Source organism: Diadema setosum, chromosome 16 (genome assembly GCF_964275005.1).
Source record: "Diadema setosum chromosome 16, eeDiaSeto1, whole genome shotgun sequence".
NCBI lineage: Eukaryota > Metazoa > Echinodermata > Echinoidea > Diadematoida > Diadematidae > Diadema > Diadema setosum.
The window spans coordinates 36,226,375-36,244,812 of NC_092700.1; the positions used below are offsets into that span (position 1 = coordinate 36,226,375).

Genomic DNA, 18,438 nt, shown 5'->3' on the forward strand with positions numbered 1-18,438 from the left:
TGCTGGATGCAATCTCATCGACCAATCAGGATGCTCTAAATGAATGAGGGAGTGGGGGTGGGGCCAATTTTTTTCCGAAATATTTCGGGGAGACTTGGCAAACAGCTGGGCCCCGTTGCTAGAAACTTTGCGTTTAAACGCAACTTGCAACTGATTGTCACTGGCCAATCAAAATCATTGTTGCATGCATATTGTCTTCTTAATAGGGGCAGATCCTGAGCCAATCTGAATGGTTGTTTCAAAATTAGCAATTATTTGCAATTTATTGATTGCAACTTTCTTGCAACGGGGCGCGTGTTTTTTTTTTTAGACGGCACAGATTGGGGAAACTAATTTAAATCTATCGGGGTCCCTATCCCTAAACCTAACCCTAATCCTAATCCTAACCCTAACCATCAAACCCTAACCCTAACCCTAACCCTAACCCTAACCCAACCCTAACCCTAACCATAACCATAACCAAAAACCCTAACCCAACGTTTTTCCCATAGGTTTAACACGCGCCATGCCCCAATCTGTGCCGTCTTAAAAAAAAAAAAAAAAAAAAAAAAAAAAAAAAAAAAAAAAAAAAAAAAAAACGCCAACGGGGCCATGACTGGACTGTTTTGGAGGTAGAGATGCGTGCGTGCGCGGCAAATTAATACAAGAGCGTACGGTGGGGCATACGCGTGCTGTATAGCGGTGTGTGCGCGCGGTAAATGATCACACAAAACAGTCCAGGAAGTGGACTAGCACGATAACCATGCACTCTTCCACACTATATACCATGAGAGACACTTGTCTTGGGCGCGATGGCGATGCCGCCAAACGGTACTGATAGCGAACGTTGTGGAACGACTAGAGCACGTCACTCCCCAAACCGATGTGATCCTCCGATAGATTTATTTCAGTATTGCTACAACTGCCTCTTGTTACCTGTCCTCATTTCCTTCTACTTCAACTGATTCCGTCTTTGACCAATCTTGACTACTGGGAAATTATCCTTGCACTTGGATAGAATGGAAATAAGCAACTACCTAATTTTTCTACTGGCATTGTCTACTTGCGTGTTCTATGGGTCTTTCGCTAAAGGTATGTATACGCATTCTTTTATAAATCTGCGTTTGTATCAGTGCATCGATTCTAACCTTGTTCGCCCAAAAGTCACTATGTAAAAAATGATAACAGAAATAAATGCGGAATGTCTATGCACACCCCCCCACACACACACATACACACACACACATACTATCTCTCACACACACCCCCCCACACACACACACATACTCTCTCTCTCACACACACCCATACACACCCACATTTAATACTAATGATCTATACACATGCTGGATATAATAGAGGAAGGATGGGTTTCGGTTTTGTTTTGTTTTTTTCGTTTTTTACTCGAGGTCATCCCATAACCATGGATTTTTATTTCAGAAAACGAATTTTCAGTGGAATCGAAGGAGCAGCATAAAGGGCACAATGTATGTTTTGTTGATTAAAAAGATATGCATGTACATAGCAAAACATGGCATGTGCATTACGTAGAAGGGATTCATGCTTTGCCTGTTAATCTATAGCATTCACTGGCAACTGGATCGTATGGCGTGTGGAAACGCCATAGTGTTGTGGGGATCGTTTATGGGAAATGCTATTACCCAGCCCAGCATAACCAGTGTTCAAACTTCAGATGACTCGGACAACAAGACAGCGTTAAAGGACAGGTGTACCTTACTATCTACATGTGAATTGAGAGATTATAACGGGTGCACGTCACGAGACCGACACCACGAGTCATACAGCCCACAAGTTATACAGCCCACCAGTTATACAGCCCACGAGTTCGACACTGAGTAAATCAAGCCCACGAGTTCGACATCAAGTAAAATAAGCCCAGGAGTTATACGGCTCACGAGACCGACACTACGCACAAAAGGCTCATGAGACCGACAGTAAGCAAACAAAGCCCACGAGACCGACACTACACTTAAAAGGTCCACGAGACCGACGCTACGCATACAAGGCTCACGAAACCGACATTACGCAAAAGAGGTTCACGAGACCGACACTAAGCAAAGAAGGCCCACAAGACCGACAGGATGAACAGCGCCACATATAGGCCAATAATTTGTATAGGGTGCCCTGATAATAGCATAAGAAGGTGATGAGAGATGGAAAAGAAGAGTTGCCATCTCCGGCAGGGTGTTACCCCATCAGTTGCCCCCCCCCCCCGAAATGATCAGGATCTTTAATTGTGTTTGCATGGGTGTGTGTTTTTGAAAAAAAAATGAACAAAGTACAGTAAAAGTGTGTAACAGATCTTTCTACAATAAACCTGCGAGGGTGTTGATTTAGTATCAATTAAAAAAAAAAATAACGTAATCGTCTATTAAGGTAGCGTTAGGGATTCGGCAAAAAAAAAACCCAAATGCATCCATGAAAACAGCTATAAAATGTACTGTTCGGAGGAGAATAACACAAGCCACAAAATTGAGGTGACTCCCTGTGACATAAAACGTTTTAATCAGTAGAATTATATCATAGTTACAGAGAAAATTACAAATAGATCTTACTGTAAAACGTCAAAGCAGGAGGGTAGAATATCTAAAATAGAATAAGTAACTAGTGAATCGGGAAAGAGAAGAGGTAAAATTTATATCTTTTCCATTTTCTAGCTAAAAACTGGGAAAGCCTATTAAAAATAGCACCATGGCATTATCAATGCTCTAAAATCAATTCATACATCGTTATTGTCCTCTGTTAAATTCATTTGTGTTTTTGTCTCTCTCTTTTTTTTTGTGGGGGGGGGGCGATGAAGAATACTAATTCTTCTATTTTTTGGGGGGGGGAGCGGGGGCATGAAGAATACAATTCAATTTTTCTACTTGATAACAATGTCGCTCCCTGACACACTTGCCTCCCCAGAAGTATGTAGAAATACATATTTGATGATGTTCATAATTATGTAGATGGTCACCATCTTTCAGTTGATAGCGTTACGAAATTACACCCGCCAGTATGTTATTTTTCCGTTCATGGAACACCCTGTACAGGTGATTAACATGTATATGGCGCTGTTATCCTGTCGGTCTCGTGGGCCTTCTTTGCCTACTGTCGGTCTCGTGGGCTTTCTTTGCTTAGAGTCGGTCTCGTGAGCCTTTTTAGCTTATTGTCGGTCTCATGGGCCTTTTTTGCCTACTGTCGGTCTCGTGGGCTTTCTTTGCTTAGTGTCGGTCTCATGAGCCTTTATTGCTTAGTGTCGGTCTCGTGGGCTATGTTTGCTTAGTGTCGGTCTCATTAGCTTTGTCGAACTCATGGGCTGTATGACTCCTGAGCCGTATAACTCGTGGGCTGTATGACTCATGGACCTATTATTGATGTAGGTCTCGGTCTCGTGGGATGCCCCCGATTATAACAATATTGAATGAACAAGTCAGTGAAAATATGAGGAAATCAATTCAATTCAATTCCATTCAATCTTTATTTCCGATTCAACATATAAATATAAAAAAAAACATACATGTGAATACGAGCAAATTGTACGAAAGGTAAGTTTAAAAATAATCTAAAAATAAACAAAATAAGGTTAGATTATGATAAAGACAAAAGATTAAAAACACATTGGCAAAACAGATATCACAGGTACGTAAAAAACAAAAACTCATTATCATTGTGTGTTTGGTTGGTAGGAAAATGGTATGCGCGTAGAAAGCCAGAATAGGCTTGTTATGTTGCACATACCCCGCGTTATGATCATTTCAAAAGTACTTAAAGAAATCAAGTTAATAGTAACCAAAAAACATTTAATGATAATAATAATAATAATAATAATAATAATAATAATTAGACAAATTATAGCGCAGCTACTATGTAAATATACTCTACTGCGCTGTGATGTAACAGAGATCCTGACATTGCTACTTATTAGACACACAAAAAATAAATAACAAGTTAATCAAAGGCTTCTGAAAAAAGGTAAGTCTTCAACAAAGATTTGAAGACAGCAAGTGACGGGGCCTTCCTCATTTTCTCAGGTAATTAAGCATCACAACTGATGGCACAATCCCCCAAAGTTACTTTTGTTTTCAAGTGAGGTTGCTTTAGAAGCAACTTATCCTGTGTACTTCGTAAATCAAGAGAATATGAATATGATTTCATTGATATTAATTCTGATTAATTACCAGGCGCCTGACCATGCAGTAATCTATAAATTAGTAGCAAAATCTTAAATACAATTCTCTGCCTTACTAGCAACCAATGTAACTTCATCAAAATGGGTGTAATATGTGAAAATTTTGACGAACTGGACACAAGTCTCGCACATGTATTCTGAACACACTGAAGCTTGGTAATTTGTGAGTCTGGTAAGCAAAACACCACGATACAAAATAGAAAACAGACCAATATACCCCTTAATAGTAATATATATATATGTATATATATATATATATATATATATATATGTATGTATATATATATATATATATATATATATATATACTAATCGATATTTTCTTGTACTGTCTTTCGAAAATATTATTAATCTGTATATAAAAATATGCTCTGTTCTAAATTATTCCATAAAACAGGACCAGTATGACGCAACGGATATTTAAATTTGTCGGTTGAAAAACGCCATCGATGAAAATGATTTGACGATCTTGTATAATAATTATGTATATCAGAGTTCTCAGAAAACATATTTCTTCAATAAGGTGAAAGAGCTTTAGCATGAAAACGTTGCATAAAAGATTATATTATTTGCAATTAATTCAAATCTTGCATTTTTAGAGTGTGTAATGATTTAAAAGTTTAGATGTTGATGCTTTATAATCTGACATTGTACAAATTCGAATTGCTTTCTTTTGTAGTATAAAAGGTCTTTGAGTTTGGCAAGAATACCTATTTCCCCAGATAGAATTGCAGTAAGATAAAATACAAAATATATGCATTATAAAGAGCGACAAAACGTAACTTGTCAAATCATATCTAAAATTCCAATAAAACAAGGAATTTTTAGACAAACACAATAAACTCAACTTACTATTAATACAGCACCTAAATAATTTACAGATTCATAAAATTTCAAACATGTATAAAAAATGTTCAAAATCATATCATCAGTATTATTTTTACACCTCTGCGTTTAAGAAATTCACATTGCGTTTTTACTTATATTCAAATTGAGTATATTGCACTTAAACCAATCATATACTTGAGATCAAGATTTTTGTTTGAAAATTCAAATCAAAATAGTGACATCGTTACGAGAGGCAAGAAGTGAGGTGTCATCTGCATATGGAATAAACTTAGATTCATGGCAAGTATTGACATTGTCGTTTATATAAATCTAAACAGTAAAGACAATCGGTTTGAAAGTTATGCAGTTTTGTAGTTTCAGTGCAACCAGCGCTTGATGATAAGATTACTACAGCTTGTGAAGTCATGTGTATAGATCAATATAAAGAAAATATGGAGAGAATGAAACATATTTTCACCTCTTTTCGCATAACGAAATAACACTTCACTTGCCTCTTTCAGAAAATATAGGAGGAATGATATTACCCTGAAGTAGTCAGTGTTAAGTCGAGGGATATGTACTTTTTTTTTCCAAACATGGAATTTTCTGAAATTCTCGCTCTATTTTCGTTACAACGATCTAGGCATGTGACACCATAAAGTGTAGTCTTCAAGTCCAGTAGTGACGGCACAGAAACGTTAAGAAATCATACTTGTTGAACGGATTGTCCAATTTTTCTCAAACTTCCGTTCATTGTGTATAACATTGCTGCATTCACTCAATCCCGATAGTTATATGAATTTGAACCTTTCCTTTAATCTTAGCAATGGAAATTATTTTTGATCATTATTAGTGCTTTAATAACTAAGCTTATTTTCGTTGATGGTACCGACGCCGTATTCATAATCTTTGAATATCCATGAGGTATATTACATTGTAGATGATTACCGCTTTCCGTCAAGTGTCCAAGGATATAAGCTCTCCTCAAGCAGATCAAATTTCTCGTGAATGTACAATACTAATGCATTTATATTGTCTTGTCATTTGTAATGTTGTTTGTTTATGCTATATGTTGCTTTTCATGCAATTGTTATTAAGTCTGAAACTGCTTTTCTTATAACAAGAAACTAGCCAATTGCGCATCTTCGTTCAGAAAAGTAGCAATAAATCACATCGAACGATACCACTGCATCTTCTGTGAATAGAGGATTTGTAGCAAAATGACAGCAGTACTCGATAGGATTATGATAGCAAGCATTGGCGCCAAAAAAGAAAAAATAATAATATAAAACATAGACAAGGTAAGTCTCCTTTTGAACCATGAGCCAGAAATTTAGAAATATTAGGCCTATCTGATCAATTTGTTGCTTACAGCTGCTGGTTCATGCTAGAATGCCATGAAAGTTCTTATATGAAAAAAAAAACCTTACTATAATAGCTAGTTTGATTTTGCACTGACATGCCCTCCTCACGTATTCAGCGTCTGTGGTTGGCACCGCCCCTTCCGCTGAAGGATGGAAAGGGGGAGATATTCAACTACCGTGCAACTTACAGCAGGAACCCTTCGCCGTGTACTGGATAAAGGAGAACAGATCGGATCCTGACCAGTTAACATACAAGGCTATATTCTACAACGGGGACTTTAGGATCATTGAGGAACGGTTCAACATCATCACAAACTTCAGTCTGGTTATCACAGAGTTGGAAGTGGCGGATGAGGGTCACTACCGTTGCCAAGTTGTCCTGGAGTCTTTCGAGGATTACTCAAATTCAACCCTTCTTACAGTAAATTGTATGTTTAGCATAATTACACCATGATTCTACATTTTCATAAGAGTTATGATAACTAGGGAAATCTGGAAAATAGACTAGAATGAGATTCAACAATTGAACTATGATAATTGCTCTCTCTCTCTCTCTCACACACACACACACTCACACACAATGATAGTCATGGCGACGAAAAGGTAAACAAGGTAAGCATTCACACTGTGATCCAAAATGGCACCAGCTTATTTGAGATATTTCAGCTTTACAGAAAATTAAATCACTGCGAGCTGATTAAAAATCAAGCATCAAAAGACCAAGGAGTAGTTACTGCAAGAAAATGGTGTCATATTATACGGGCAGTAGGGATTTTGATTCACTTCCTCTGATCGCCAAAAAGGCATCCACTGTTAATGCTTATAAGGGACGGACTCATGGAAGAATATAGGAAATGTGACAGATAACCCCCCCCCCCCAAAAAAAAAAAGAGAGAAAATAATTTGCAGGAGTAATGTGGACAGTCTATAGTTTGACTTGTGTGTGTGTGTGTGTGTGTGAAAATCTATTGTCAGTTTGTTTGTTTATTTGCTTCTTTTTCTTTTTTTCTCCGTGTATGTAGAGGTGGGCTATAGAAGGTGACATTTTCAGAACATGCTCATCACACCTTAGTTTGATGACTTTGTACCTACTGACACCTTTTTTGAAAAAAAAAAACGGAAAAAAAAAATGCGAAATCCAGGGTGCCCCGGCCGAAATCGTAAAAAATCCAAGATGGCCGCCGTTTCGGCTTTAAAAGACATTTTTGGCCATAACTCAGTCATTTTTTCATCTTTTAGCCTGGTTTTGGTGTCTAACCCTATGTTTTGGGGGTCACTGAATCCATTTATGGTATTCATTTAAGTACACAGGTGTTGGAATTCCTGTTATGAGAATATTTTATCAAATTTTTACCTTTTTTCCCAAAAATGTGAATTCTTAAAATACTGACTTGTGCAGATCATGCGAGCATCACAATTGACGGTTTAAGCCTTTTTTTCTATCTTTGTTCTGCTTCTCATCGTCTCATGTCCACATTCCCCAATTTTATCTTCCATTTTGTAGGTACGTACAAGTAGTCCCATCACCACTTTCTTCATAACTGCATGTATGGATATAACCGCTCTTCTCATATTATAAACATCACTTGCTCCTCACTTCTCACTTGTGCTTTCCTTACCACAGAAAAGCAATAGAGGCCTCAGGTTTGATGATGAATTTGATACCATTTGGGTGATTATTCAACCAGTTCTATGACTTGTTATGTAATACACTGTATCTCCCTCACATAGCATCATATGGTAAAGTCATCATCTCACTCTCTCTGACTGAGGCTGAGGTGAGGTATGCCTTTTGCTGGCTCTACTAATGCTACTTATTACAGTTGTTTTCTTTATTTGCTTTCCAAGAGTGGGATCAGCAAATTAAAACTCTCTCTCCATAAAAACTGACACAATATGCCTCTACAGTTATACAAGTAGCTTATAACTGGGATGACATGGCTTCTGAAACTACTGACAAATTAATATTTGTCTTCATGGACATGCTACCTACCACAAGTGAGTGTGTTCTTTAATTACTATAACCAACTATGCTTCAAAACGTGATTCTACAAAACAGAAGCATGCCATTCACAAGTTTGCTGAAGCCCTCCAATTCCAGTGGCAGAAGGCATTTTCTGTAGAACATGTACTAACCCTCAACCCGATCAAGAAAAGGCTGTATAATGCAGTACAAGCATACTCGAGCAGAGTTCTCAAAAAGGCAAGAAAGGAAAGACGAATTCATCACCTTCGATGGACAGCTGAAGTGTCGGGGTTATTTGACATTTTGAAGCCAACTTCTGATCCTGACAAGTTTGATCCTGATGAACGTGCCTTCTATTACGATCAGAAATCTGGTGCTAGAAAAATGGCACTGAGTGATCAGATCGATCTTGAGCATGATGCTGCTGCTGAACAGGAACAAAATGAAGCACTGGAGCTTCGTCAGACCGAAGAAGCAGAAATGGCTTTCATTGATGATGGTGCAAGACTGCCTGCTGCTGTGATGGATGCCGATTATCAGGACGATCACGAATCTTTGCCAACTGACTTAAATACTTCATTTACACGGGCAGGGTCTATTCGACAAACTGTGCCAAAAGTGGATGAATCCTCTCAGACTGATCTTGATGTCAACTCGGCTGTTCCAATTCGTACTGGAATACGCAACTTTGACCCCAGAATCAAGTGTGCTCTGGCATCAGCAAGCAGCCAAGCTTCAATAAGTGTAGAACAGGCACGTCGATCATTTCAAGTGACCAGTGAAGTGTTTTTTGGCCAGAAATATTTCTTGTCTGCAGATGAAGTTCTACAAAATGAACCAGGTGAGTAAAACATTGTGGCCTGTTGGCTGAATTGCATCCAGTTTACAAGGTAAAAATACAATTTGTAAATTGACCAATCAAGATACTGCATCAACCCACACATTCAGAATAGTATTCACACAGATTAGAGTATTGCACAATATTAAATAATGATAAACAGTAAGAGAAAATGTTATGTACAATGTGTATGGAAATTGAAAAAAAGAAAGAAAAAAGAAATGTTTCTTTACCAGTACATAAATGGTGTACTGGTATTTTGTGTTTTTGATCTTCAAACTACAGGACCAGATGATAGCAAGTCTCCAAAGCGTCCTAGGAAAGCTGCAGAGTATGCCGCAACTTACCGGCATGTTTTGCCTTCAGCCCGTGTCGTTGCACGTGAGAAACACATGCAAGCAATACAGCAAGAACGTAATGCTGCACTGGCTATTCTTGATGCATCTGATGAAGACAAAGTGACTATACACTATGATACTACAACACGACGAAGAATTTCTGGAGAGTGGACATCCATAATTGTTCGACTAGCAAGTGGGAAGCTCTTCAGAATGCGACCTCTCTCTCTGGCTCTTGAAAATCGAGAAAACATAACAAGGTTGATGGTTGAAGTTATCAAGCGTCTCTCCCTATGGCTACATGCAACCAAGCCTCACAAGGGGATCTGTGGAAGAAGGTTTTTGCATTTATGACTGACTCAGTTGCCAAAAACCTTCACATTGAATCTCAAATAGCAGCATCTCTTAACAGTCAGCACATCCCATTACACTTGCTGTGTGTGAGCCACACCTGTGAGGTATTTGATGCTGGCAACATCTCTATCCTTGTTCAGCATGAACTCACGTTGGGGCTTCGTGAAAAGTTAATTGCCCACGTGCCAACCCTGAAATCCTTCCTCATGTGGTCATGTGGTCATGGCAGCATTACAGGCACTGACAAAACTAGTAAGTAATGACGGACACAAGTCGTCCATGTGGGAGACCTTTGAGTGTGCAGTTGCATCTGCAGGCAAAACAAAGAAGCACAGCCTCTTCAAAGAACGTCGATTTGCTCAGACGGGATACACTGCGGCTGCCATTCTCTACCATGTCCCAGAGTATGAGGCAACATTGCAGAATGCCAAATCCAACAACCTGCTTGTTCAAGCCTGCCATCTGTACCTCGAATGTGACTTCATCATGATAGCATTGAAGGCATTGGCCTGGTTCACATACTGCATAACCCTCCCTTTCCTTAACATGACAGAAGTCAGCTCTCAGAATGATCTAGTGACCATGCTCCCACGTCTTCATGATGATCTGCAGAATAACAAGATGGACACTCTGTCTTCATACAAGGTACCGTACTCTTTCCAAGTGGAAAAACCCGAGACACCTGTAGGCGTTTATCTTCTGCAGCAAATGTGTCAACAGGCTGCCAAAGATTTAGCCACTCAGAGAGAACGCGAGTATGGATTTCAAAAACAGCAGAAACAGGTATGGGAGAACCTAGAGCGACTGAACTCCACAAACTCACGCCAGAAGATCTTACCAATCTACCAACAAACAATTTGCAGTGCGAGCGGGATCTGTCAAAGTTTGACAAACTAGCAAAGCGGTCTGCTGCTGCTTCCAATAGGAACTTCACTGCCAAGGGTATTCGAGATGATATGACCCTGAACACGGCAGGTGTGGTAACTGTGGAAAAAGTGACCCGTAATATTGCAAAAGTCTTGGATGAGAACGAGCAGAGATGGGTGAAAGAACAAAACATCCTTTCCCAGGAAAAGCTTCAGCGAAATGTGGCCCATGCACAACAAGCAGCACAGTATGTTCATAGGCTGTTACAGAAATGTAAAACATGGGGAGGCCCATTAACAAATGTAGATGAGCTTCAGGAATGCCTGGATACCCAAGATCCCACCAAGCTCAAGGCTATTTTGCATGCAGAGCTGTCATATCGCAGACACATATGCCATCGAGATTACTTGGTGCGCCCACACTTGTACAAGGTCAACCAAATCTCTGAAACAGAAATGAAAGTGAACTTGACTCTTCCATTGACTGGAGGAGAGTCTAATAATCTCCCTGCCCCTGATCTGCCCATGCAGTGAAGATGACTCAAGCAACTGCCCGTCCCAACCATGAAGAAACTATAGACAATGAAGTGGGCATCAATGAGTTCTGCATTGTGATATGGGATTACAACGGTGAACGGAACTGGTACCTTGGTATGTGTCGAGACCAACAGCATGAGACATATGAAGTCGAGCACATGGAAAGAATGAAAGGGACAGGTCAGCATCAGTACTGGCGATGGCCAAAGCGAGCTGATGTACAGACAGTACTGCCAATGCAGATTCTTCCATGTAATGTTATTGGCTCATGGGATACATCATCAAGTCGAAACATTACCTGTGTGCTGGACAATTGGCATATCATAGAAGGCTTGTTCAAGTCATTTTACAATTAAGTTTGTGCTCCTACAATAGAACTGTACACTCTGACTACATATCTGATGACCAAAATGTTAGTTGGTATGAGAAAATTAATACAGTATCAGCACTGGGTCCACAGTTACCATGCATCCTGAATGCACCAGCCACATATACCGGTATCGGCATGACACATACATGCATGTAAGTTATTCGTATATTTCTTGTATAGTTGGTAGAAAATGCTCTCAGTGGTTAGAATTTGTTATGGAGAGTGTGGTTATTAACGTGACTTCAAGAAAATTCAGGAGAAAAGTGCAAAAAATGGCGGATGGGGTAGGGGTAAGGGATAAAGAAAATTTAACCTTAAATATGGGAAAAAGGCCAGTATAATGTAGAAGATTAGGTTTTACAACAAGACTATCATTATATTCCATTTCTTTGACCCCCAAAACATAGGGATAGACACCAAAACCAGGTTAAAAGATGAAAAAATGACTGAGTTATGGTCAAAAATGTCTTTTTTTTTTCTAAGCGGAAACGGCGGCCATCTTGGGTTTTTACGATTTCGGCCGGGGCACCCTGGATTTCGCATTTTTTACGTTCTTTTTTTCAGAAATGTTGTCAGTAGGCACAAAGTCATCAAACTAAGGTGTGATGAGCATGTTCTGAAAATGTGACCTAAAATTGACCCTCTATAGCCCACCTCTACTTACAATGTAAACTGTGCCCTCCTGTAAAACAGCGGTGTCATGATGACTATTCGTTGAGTGAGGCTATCTAACCGTATTCATCATGAGTGTTTGTTAGGTTTTCTTTTTTTATTTTTACGGAGATGAATACCAACCTACCAACCCCTCAAAATTAAAGAATGTTGTGTACCCGCTTTCTTAATTTGATTTAAATACAATTTTCAATTACTGTATGCAAGTTGACACGTCAATTTTATCATCGTCTATTCAAGAAAAAAAAAGTTGGCGTAAATAAAATACCATCAAGAAGTTATTTCCTCTTTAATTGGAGGGGGTATTACTTTTTTTATAGCGTTTTACTTATTATTGCTGCAGATATCATCAGAGTAACCATCGTCCATTTCACCAGGTATTAAATGTCATTGTAACTTTTTTCACCTTTTCAAAAGTGCTACAAAATAATTTCAAAATCATGTATTTTAGTCGTTGTGATCATGTGTGTTTACGTATAAAACAAATTATATACATGTACATTTAGTTTCACGGGGCGCGGCCTCCCGTTTCAATGAGCACGGTTGATACGACATTTTGTTTAGACGAGGTAATAATCATTGTCCAAAAATTATTGCCATCATAACAGTATAAGTGCTCAAGTCTACTCAAACTACAAAAAAAAAAAAAAAAAAATCGAGATTTCGACATGACGATATGAAAATGTGTATAACTATATGAAGAGTTTATCTCAAACGAGCTAACTCCATTTTTGTTAAGTGAAAAAGCGAAAATAATGAGATATTTTTAATGGTATCTTCTGTAATAATTCTTGTGATATTACAAGTGAGGTACCATCGGAAATGTTTTATTTTACTGTATCTGGCGATGAACATACTTTAAAATGTTTAAAAATAGCGCTTAGCTCAATTTGCAATGAAACTCTTCATATATATATATATATATATATATATATATATATATGGTTTTCATTACCATGATCATGAACGTTATGCAGTCACAAGAATGATCACTTTCACTTCTGGCAGCTATGGCTACAGAGCATGTCATCGAGCAGTGTGTCAGAAAGGTTCACGGTTCGAATCCTTGCACCATCCAAGCGTCGAGGGAAGCCCAAACTTTTCATCTTGACTGTAGGCTCTCAGGTTTCAAACCAAATGTATCGCTCGTGTGGAGCACATCGGGTCGAACACTACCTTCCGTGAGATCCATCCAGTACACTTTGCCAGATGGTACTTTCGAAAGACTCGAGACAATTGCTGTTACAGCCACTCAAGACACGGACCAAAACATCACATGTACGGCTTCAGGTGTTTCGGTGGAGAGAGCTACGTCCAAGTTTATTACCGTTTTATCTGTAAATGGTAAGTCACAAGGAACCACATTTATCCGCGTATTATATTTATGCTCCCCTACACCGACATCATACTTGAATTATATCATAATTTGATGTTTTCTTCCATTCACTAATCTAAGCAGTATTATGTAAACTGTTATTTATGTATCCTGAAAAAAAGGGCAATTAGAATAGAATATCCCTATAAATGAGAAGAAAAAAATACGGCAACTTTCTTTCTTTATTTTTTAAAAACCGAATTAGCGATGGTGCATCTGGGTACAATTTATTTTATGAAGAGCTTGCTTCCAAATGGCGCTAAATCCATTGAAGCAAAGGATTTAGCGCCTTTTGAAGCAAGCTCTTCATTTAGTTGCATTATTCTTTAAGGAGATGTATCATGCAGCAAATCATCATTTGTTTTGACAACTTATATCGTAATGACTAATGACTACTCAAAATGAAGTAACTATTGGCTATTTCACTGTGTCAAAATGATGAAGTGAGGCATGTGAGTTGTGTGTATCTATCTTCCCTGGTTGAGTCGTCATAGTGCTAGTTAGATAAGTGTTAACATGTCGGAAAATGTCATGTTAGGTAATTTTTTGTACGACATCTTAATTTCATGTATAACAATGCACTGATAGTTTTTTTTTTTTCAAATGATCTTTTGAAAGAACCAAGGTCGAGGGAAACGAAGTAACTAAGCCTACGACTGTTACGACTGTAAATATGTGACAGGTGTTGCTTTGCTTTAAAGTTCTATCCTTTCTAAACCGACCTTCCCCTTTATTTATGTTCGCTCGTGAAACAGTCCTGCGTGTGCCGTGCTTTTCTTTGTGCTTTTCTATGCGTATCTACATTGCTCAATGCAATCACCTATGTGTATCTATTTATGTACTGTTATCGAATTATTTCACTGCACTTGTTATTCTTCATCTTTGTACTTTTTGAAGTTTGTATTCAAATTGTGTAATTATGATTGAATGCAAAAATAAAAACAAACAAACAAACAATATCTATATCAAGGCCTTGTCACACCTTTCCGGGTAAGCTACGCGTTTTTGTTGCGAGTAGGGATTTTCCAGCACGCAGGAGAGTTTTCTGCGGGCGGACAAGGATGTTGGTGAGTTCCATTCTTGCTTCTTACCTGCAAGATGCGTGCTACTTACCTGCTACATGCGTGTATTCCATGTGACCTGCGCTGGGGCTTAGAAACCAATCCGTTTTCAGTTACAAGTGACATATGGGGGCTTTAAAGTACCTGCGTTACAGCTGCGAAGTACCCTCGTATGAGTTGCCTGCGAGGTGCTGCCGCTAAGGGTCTCCTACTGGCGTTCTATCTGTACCCCCGCGACTCACCAGGAACGAGTTTTGAGCATGGTCAATGCCTTGTCACACCGTGTCTTGGAAAGCATTGCGGGTAGATTTGCGGGGATTTTGTTTTTTTGTTTGTTTGTTTGTTGTTTCTTTGCTACCCGGACCTCCCAGCAGTTGGCTCGCACCTGCAGTACATGCGTATCTCGCCCGCAGTTGCACGGAGGTGCGCACGCAAGTCCGATTTACCCGCAGCCCAGTTTTGAGTATGACCCAAACTTTCCGGATAAGTCGCGGGGATTACCCGCCGAGGTCCACGCAGAACACCAGTTGGAGGTCCGTAGCTACCGCAAGTCACAGGCAGTTGACCCGCTTGAAGTACGCAAGTTACCCGTGGATCTATACTTTTGGGCCGGAAGCGCGTATTATCTGCATGACTTTCTGTAGGACAATTGCGATATCAAATTCCTTCAGAGGAATCCCTTCGCCGAGTTGTCAGCCCTCATTCGCTGCCCATGTGCCTACACACGCAGGTCAAGCGGTAGGACGTAAGAAGAACGTAAGTAGCCCGGGTCCAGCAGGCAAGAAACTCGCCCACATCCTTTACCGCCTGCAAAAATTGTCCGGCGTGCTCGAAAATCCCCACACGCATCTAGCCCGCGTACCTTGCCCGGAAAGATGTGACAGGGCCAAAACTTGGCTGCGGGTAAAGGGGAATTACGTGCGAAACTCCGGGTAATTACGGGTGAGATACGTGCTAGGCACTGTCATGTGCGGCTCATCCACGGGGACCTCCGGCTAGTAAAATTGTTCTTTGCAAGTCGCACGCAAGGCTTGCCCGGAAAGGTGTGACACGGCCGTTAGATATTGCGGTCACTGAAGAGTTTTCATGGTCATAATTAGTTCTTTTTACTGTCTTGCGATAGACCAAAAAGACGTACCAGGACTGACCAAAATCGCACTCGGAATCGGACTGACGGTGTTCTTCGTGGTTCTGATAACAGTACTGTTTTTCGGTATTGGAAAACTTTTGCAGACGTACAGACCAGAACTCCTGCCTGATGGTAATGTATTGTATCTTGTCTGTAATGCTGCCTAGGCCTACTCACTTAGGATTTTTTGCTCTTCTTGATATCCCTTTTATGCTTTAGTACTTAATCGACATTAAAAATTACTGACGAATTGATGATAAGATGAATTCCTCATTTTGAATTTAAATTAAAGATGCACTATGAAGTAGAATAAAAGATTATGAAGGCCTACAAATTGACCTAACTTATGGTTTTTCTCCATATCTACACTATCGTCTGTTCAAAGAATTAATAATGCATTGAATTAGTACAAAGTTTTGCTGGTTTTTGCTCTTGCTCTTCCTTCTGCCCGAGTTACTGCAGAGCTAAAACGACAGAGAAAATTGGATGGTGCAAGATGCTACATGAAAGAAATGGTTATTTATCATACATGTATTTCTAAATAAATGAGCAATTTGCCTCCGTAATTCTTTCCGTAGTTATGCCGTGGTCTTTGTGAGCGGGAGAGACTTTGTGTGTGTGTGTGTGTGTGTGTGTGTGTGTGTGTGTCAGGATTTAGATCTTGGAAGGAAAAACAACAGGCGAATCTGTGAGAGATCATTGATCAGTTGTCATGATTATACCCTCATCTCAATTACGGTATGCAAGGATTTCGCTTCACACAAAGTGCCCTAAGGCTTAATTCACACAGTGGTAACGTTTTTTGTTTTTTTTTCCCTTGAAACTCATTTGAAAGAATTGCTACCTACAAGCATATAGCTTTTCGTTTAGAATAGAATAAATCTAATGCATACGACCTTTTACAATTTTATTAAATAACACCATTGATTATCAATGGACAGGTTTGAATGTGGCTCTCCTGTGGGTTGATTGTACTATCTTTAACATTTATTTCTGAAAAATTTCTGTAAAATCATTTAAGCCCCCTTTTTTTCTTATTCACAGCACGGCTATCCCCTTTGTTGCTATGGCTGTTTTCAATAGATCCTTGATTATGTAATCAACATAAATTACATGTTATACAGAAATTACCACTTAGCATTTATCATAATTTTCATGGTAAGAAAATAAAATAAAGCAATATCTCAACGATTATTCTATTGACGCGCTGCCGAAACGTGTTTGTCGTTGGACTACGTCCAGAACAAACAATATTCTATAGCTTCTTACCCTTCAATTTCCAATTTCAGAGCAGATGTTATTACACGTGAGGATATTTGGTTTTGTGAAATGGATCATCTTCTAGCAAAATCCTCAATATCTTTCACACTAAAGTGAAAAACAAGAAAAATTAATGAAAAACAATTTGAATTTTGGCAAAACTTTCCATTATTGTTTCAATAAAATGTAGAATAACTTTCACTCAGATAAATGTGGACAACTGAGGGAAAAAACCAAAAACACGTTATGAGTACAGAGGATTCATGATTCCCACAGCCTACAAAATATTGTCAAGTGCATTCCCTTTTCGTAAATAAGAATGATTCTAATTAATGTCGCGTTTTTTGTTTATCTAATCTCATAAAGTTCTAAACAATTCTAAACATTCTTAGGTTTCAAACGAATTCCATGCTGGAAGAAGCCAGGCAAGCATAAGGGTGTTCCGTCCATGGATCCGTGTAAGGGTAAGAAGAGGCACTTGTTGCATATTTGTTTTTAAATTCATGCGTCGAAACTTACCTATTCTACTGCATGTGCGCAGAACGGTACAAATTAACTCTCACTAATTGATTTGTCTTTGTCTAGCTTTATTGTCACACATCGATTTGTTCAGCTCTCTGGAGCATACAATCAGGGTCCTCCGGAGCATTAACTGAATTTTAGGCAAAATCTTGTGGAAGTTAGGAAAAAAAAATTCCACCAGAAACACAGCTGTCATGACTGTTTAGACATACTGAATACAAACAGGACGTAAATTTCGACGTGTATTGTGTTTCTGTATTGTTATGCTTTCATGCAAGCGGAAGTGATATCCGGAGAACATTTGAAATGCCATTATATTCTCTAGTGTCAATATGTAAGTACATTGTATTTCTAAAAACGAAAATAATGTCATAAATGCCAGAGATTCACGTATAGTGTCAAACTTGAAGAAATTATGCATTATTGAAAATGCACGATCCTTTGTAAGCTAATGCTACGGTTTTATTGAGGATAGTTTCTGCAGTAATTTTCTCCATAGAAGGCTGCCTGGACAAGGACTATTTAACAGGTTTAAAATGGACCAGCTTAGTAGTAACTGCAAACAATATCATAATCTACATGCGTCAGGCTCGATTAAAACTCAGTATCTTCTGTTGAATCCATATCCGCATCTACTGTATGACCATGTCAATAATTCCGATTTCGTTAATCATTATATATTTTTCTTTCTATTGAAGTAGGCCTACAACTTTATACTGTTCATTTTTGTTCTTCTTCACCTTCGATGCAATGGTGATTACTTGGTATAGCTTTACTTTGATTG

General features: G+C 38.9%; 1 protein-coding gene across 1 annotated transcript in view; it reads left to right on the forward strand.

Moving 5' to 3' along the window:
* Positions 1-18,438, forward strand: part of LOC140239863 (uncharacterized) — a 78,837-nt gene that overhangs the window by 1,864 nt on the left and 58,535 nt on the right. The window contains exons 2-5 of the mRNA XM_072319682.1: positions 6,483-6,794; positions 13,316-13,651; positions 15,867-16,004; positions 17,525-17,578. Coding sequence (XP_072175783.1) covers positions 6,483-6,794; positions 13,316-13,651; positions 15,867-16,004; positions 17,525-17,578 — 840 coding nt within the window. The remainder of the gene's footprint in view (positions 1-6,482; positions 6,795-13,315; positions 13,652-15,866; positions 16,005-17,524; positions 17,579-18,438) is intronic.